The 5,297-nt window shown below is 31.7% G+C and overlaps 1 protein-coding gene across 1 annotated transcript; it reads left to right on the plus strand.

The window, feature by feature from the left end:
- Positions 1-3,580: 3,580 nt before the first annotated feature.
- Positions 3,581-4,762, plus strand: LOC107775174 (uncharacterized). The gene has a single exon (XM_016594872.2). The coding sequence runs from the start codon at positions 3,680-3,682 to the stop codon at positions 4,604-4,606; it is 927 nt and encodes a 308-aa protein (XP_016450358.1). The 5' UTR covers positions 3,581-3,679; the 3' UTR covers positions 4,607-4,762.
- Positions 4,763-5,297: the final 535 nt, after the last annotated feature.

Genomic DNA, 5,297 nt, shown 5'->3' on the forward strand with positions numbered 1-5,297 from the left:
TGCTCGGGTCAAAAATTACGTGCTTACAACTGTCCCTCTTTGCTTTTTTTAGGGAGATTGACAGTGCGGGCTTTCGGGGTTTTTTTTTCAAAAAATAAAACCATCCACCCGAGCTTTCACCTTCCGTGGTAATATTGATTTTCTGTCTCAACTTCTTCAACATTGTGTTTCTTTTTTTTATTATTATTAATTAATTTTTTATCTGTTTACAAAAATTACAAAAGAAGTCTAACCCTTTTGAAAATTAAGACGTACACATAACATTAATTTAGCTATGATAGTATTGAGAAGCACAAGACGATACCTCTGGAGAAGCAGAATCCAACTCGCTTTTTCCTTTATGTTTTATCCATAAGTGTAAAGAATTTTTATACTATCAGTAATTTAATTGATTATCGTAAAATTATTAGTATTCTATTTTGCAGGTACTGTCGAATCTAATATGAAGATTTACCTATTATTATAGATCAAATTAAGGGAGGAATGAAGCGAGCATATTTTGACTCAAATATCTATCTGCCAACCACAATTTTTTTTTTTTTTTTTTTTTGGCTTAGGTCGAAGATTATAATTATTAAAAAAAAGTACAACTGTTATTTGTAATATTTTGGTTCGTTTTTGAGAACCTTTTTGCTCTTAGGACAGGAGCTCTACTCTCTGTAATGACCCTCTGCATGTAATTATTTATTATTACTATTAATATGTTTTAACCACACACACAAAAAAGTTCACATATAAAGGAAGGAACCGCAAAATTATTATTCTATTTGTTTTAGCCAAATAATCTGTTTAATTTTATTCTTTTTCATTTCGCAAGCATCCAGTTAACAGCTTGTTTGCTGGTTGTTATGTATCGTTTCATAATGTATTGTATTTTATTGTACTGTATCGTTTTGATGTATACAATGTTTGGATATATTGTGTTGTTTTCCGTCGTCTCATGATGTCATGCACTAATAATATGAAAAAATAAACTTGCAATATTATAAAGAAAAATAAGGTACAACAACAACAACAACAACAACAACAACCAAGTATAATCCCACTTAGTAGGGTCTGGGGAGGGTAGTGTGTACGCAGACCTTACCCCTACCCTGAGGTAGAGAGGTTGTTTCCAAATAGACCCCGGCATCCTTCCCTCCAAGAACTTCCCACCTTGCTCTTGGGGAGACTCGAACTCACAACCTCTTGGTTGGAAGTGGAGGTTGCTTACCATCAGAGCAACCCCTCTTGTCAAATAAAGAAAAATAAGGTACGAGGTAAAATTCATTACATAAAAAGGTAATGTAAATGATAAAATAGGATTATTTAATAATATGGAAGGGCAAGATGAGAGAAAAAATAAGGGAACGACGCGACCACATCAAATCGGCCTAAAGTGGCACTTTTTATCGTTACATAATGACGGGTTTAACGATACGATGTACATTTTAAAATTTAAATAACAATCAAAATAATTATTGCATTTAAAGTAATAATACGATACAATACAGCAGGTAACAACCATCCAAACAAGATGTTATGTGTGTGTTCTTTGGTTTTAATTCGCATTTTTTTCTTTTATGGAAAACAAAATATTTAATTTTCTTTCTCAGAGACTATTAACCGTAACACACACATAAAACTAGTCTATAATAAGGTAAAATGTATTAATTACTTACTTAAAACACTTCATTCAGAAAGATACTTTAATAGGTTGGTCATCCGTTAGGACGAGAATGTGAGATTTTCTTATTATGGAAAATGAGCTAGCTCGCTCATACTCTTCTTTTCGATTTTGCATCGCTATTCCAAAATTACTGTACATGTATTGAGAGATCATCATACAAAGGTGACATTTTATTGACAATATCAAGTTGTTGCAGTTGCAAATTTTCAGCTTGTCCAAATTGCCAAGCAAAAGGGTATGTGTAGTCATCATGTAACGTTATGAGAGTATGATATTCTGATGATATTATACATGTTATGTTGTAGCTACATAAGTCGAGTGCCGATTGCAAAAAATGATTCAAAAAATAATAATAATAGGAATGTCACACTTAAAATGGTTGGTATAGTTTTACATAAAATAATATCAAATATAGTGTATAACTAATATTTGTAATATGTAATATGTACTAATTATTTATACATAAGTTGAAAAATACTACTACCAAACAAGAATTTACTAATATCAAAACTAATACATGTATTATTTTTCCATAATACTCCTATCCTAGGAGTAGCATCTGTGGAGGACAAGTTGCGGGAGGTGAGACTGAGATGGTTCGGGCATGTGAAGAGGAGAGACATAGATGCTCCGGCCAGGAAGTGTGAGAGGTTGTCCATTGCGGGTTTGAGGAAGGGAAAGGACAAGCCTAAGAAGGTATTGAGGAGAGGTAGTTAAGCAAGACATGTCATTGCTCCAGCTTACCGAGGATATGACCCACGATAGAAATACGTGGAGATCAAGGATTAAGGTTGTAGGTTAACAGATAGTAGCGAGTTCTTCCTAAGCTTACCCGTAGTAGTAGGACTATTTTTGTGTTAATTTATTCATAATTTTTCCTATTACATGCTATGTCATTCGTTCCCTTTACTAGAAAAAACTTAGGATACTTTATTTGCTCTCTTTACAAAACGTCCTAGACTTGATACTGATAAAATGATCAAAAAAATCATTTCCGCTGCCGGGGTTCGAACCCGGGATTCTTTCAAATTGAGAAGGAATTAACCAGTGCTACAGCGGATCAAGTTGTTAGGAAACTGCCACCATATTTATTTATAATTTGAGAATGGAATACTATAAGGTTATTTCCTTGTTTTCACCCTCAACCACACCATCACCTAATATATAAAGATAATAATATATAAGAAAATATCTCAATTGTTTATTGGTTTTGAATAAAATAAAATATCATGAACGATAAAGCAATAATCTTTTAGAAATTTAAATTATACGAATGGAAAATCGAAATTGTGAAAATATGAGGGGTGCGAGGTGAAGTAAATATATTTTAAAAATAAATAGAAACACGCAGAAACGTAAATTTGATGAAACTTCCTAGCTAGAATATACGACAAGATAGCTAGCTTTGGAGTATACACAAAAGAAAGATAACAGTTTAAATTATAACCTACTGGAATTATGGGCAAACTGTATGACTCTTCTCATATATGATGATAAATACATGACAAAATGATAGTGATAATTTATGTTTGTATGACTCTCTAAAGATGTTAGCTGTATTCGTGTCGGAATTTTCAAAAAATACACTATCTTCGATAGAACATGACACACACCAAGTGGTGTTTTAAAATTCCAGCTATAACAACAATAACAACAATAATAAAAATAATTCGTATATGTATTCAAGTGCATTCATTGAAAATTATATTATATAGTTAGATAATTTGATCTTTTTTATATGTATATATACTACATGTTGATACCCCTTGACTTCTTCATAGATCTACTTCCCCTTAATTAAAATCCTGGTTTCGCCACTGACTATATAACACATTATTTTATAGTTTATATCCTTCCCATACCTATTGAGCTATTATATGAATAATGATCTCTATCTTCTTTCATCATTCTCCTTGTTACCACACACATTATATATATCCACTCTTCCCCCATTCTATTTTACAAGAACCAAAAATAAGCTTTTTACAACCCCTAAAAAACAGGAAAAAAATGGGCTCTTTGGTAGGGCATGTAGCACCAGGTCTTGGTTTCTTTTTTATTGGTATTTGGCATTTACTTAACCATATTAAACTACATGCTTTGCACCCAAAATCCTACACTTCACTTTCATGGTTTCCTACTCCAAAAATAAGGTATTTTGAACTTTTCTTGATTTTGTTTGGTACCATTATTTCAATATCTATGGAACTTTTTATTGGTCCAGAAAAACACCAACCTCTAGATATTGATGGAACTATTCCATCTAATCATCTTAGAAGTTTTGAACATTCAAACATCTCCCTAAGTTTCTTTGTATATGCACTTTTCTCCATCATCTTTGACAAAGTTGCACTTTCACCCCAAATCCGGTGTGGACTTACACAATTTCTTGCATCCATTGCTTTTGGCCAAGAATTTCTTCTTTTCCACCTTCACTCAACTGACCATATGGGTGTTGAAGGACAATATCATTGGCTTCTCCAAATAATTATTTTTGTGACTTTAGTCACTACACTTTTGGGAATTCCTTTTCCTAATAGTTTCTTGAATAGTTTTGTGAGATCTTATAGTATTATATTTCAAGGAATTTGGTTTATAGTCACAGGAATTATGATTTGGACCCCAGAGTTTATTCCAAAAGGTTGTGTTCTAAAATCAGATGATGGTCATGAAGTTGTTACATGCCATAATATTGAAGCCCTAGAAAGAGCAAAATCATTGATAAATATAGAATTTAGTTGGTATTTAGTTGGGGTTACTATTTTTGTAATCTCAATTTATTTGGTTCTAATCAAGAATATTTATCAAGAGAAAATTGAGTACCAATTTTTAGCAAGCAAGTTTGAGGAGGAAAAGGGTTTAGAAGATGTTGAAGCTCAAGAAAAGAACCAAATTGATAAGAAGTTTGTTGAAATGGAGAAAATGTTTTCTCTATGAATTATGGAAAGCTAAAAGACAAGAAAGAATATAATATTGGAAAATAAGAGAAAGGAATAAAACAATTTGTTGCTAGGGTTGTGTTGTATATTTATTGTGCACAATTAAATGTATAATTGTGGACTAAGTTGATGTAAAAATATACCCAAAAATAAATATGATAAATATATAATGATATGCTATAAAGATTTGTGTCCCCCCCCCCCCCTAATGTACTTTCTTTTTTTTTTGACTATTAATAGACATGTCTACTAGGTAAATTATTTTTTATTTAAGGATTTTCATTTTGATCCAAATTTATTTAGACGTGTTCCGCTAACACGATTCGAGTTAGATTTATTTCATGGTATCTAGCCAAATTGTTGCATTTTCTCGAGCAATGATAACCTCAGGATAAGATGACTTACAATAATGGTTGATTGTGTATGATCATGATCCTAATTTGTCAACTAGCTTCGGATGTTACGTACATACTGATTATTAAGAGATAATATACAAATTTAAATTATATATGCTAATAATGTATTATTGTCGTAGTTTAACTTGTGATAGCAGATTAGTTAATTAACTTTTTTAATCGGCTATCAATCAAACTCTTTTTTTATAGAATTTTCTTATAAGTAATCAGACTTTGTAAATACTTTTTACACGATTTAGAGTCCATGTATTATCCCGCCATAATTGCTAGGGC

Source organism: Nicotiana tabacum, chromosome 18 (assembly GCF_000715075.1).
Source record: "Nicotiana tabacum cultivar K326 chromosome 18, ASM71507v2, whole genome shotgun sequence".
In the NCBI taxonomy this organism is placed as follows: Eukaryota; Viridiplantae; Streptophyta; class Magnoliopsida; order Solanales; family Solanaceae; genus Nicotiana; species Nicotiana tabacum.

What these genes read in the sequence shown, in the direction of transcription:
- LOC107775174 (XM_016594872.2), top strand. Translation starts at nt 3,680, where the DNA reads ATGGGCTCTTTGGTAGGGCATGTAGCACCAGGTCTTGGTTTCTTTTTT.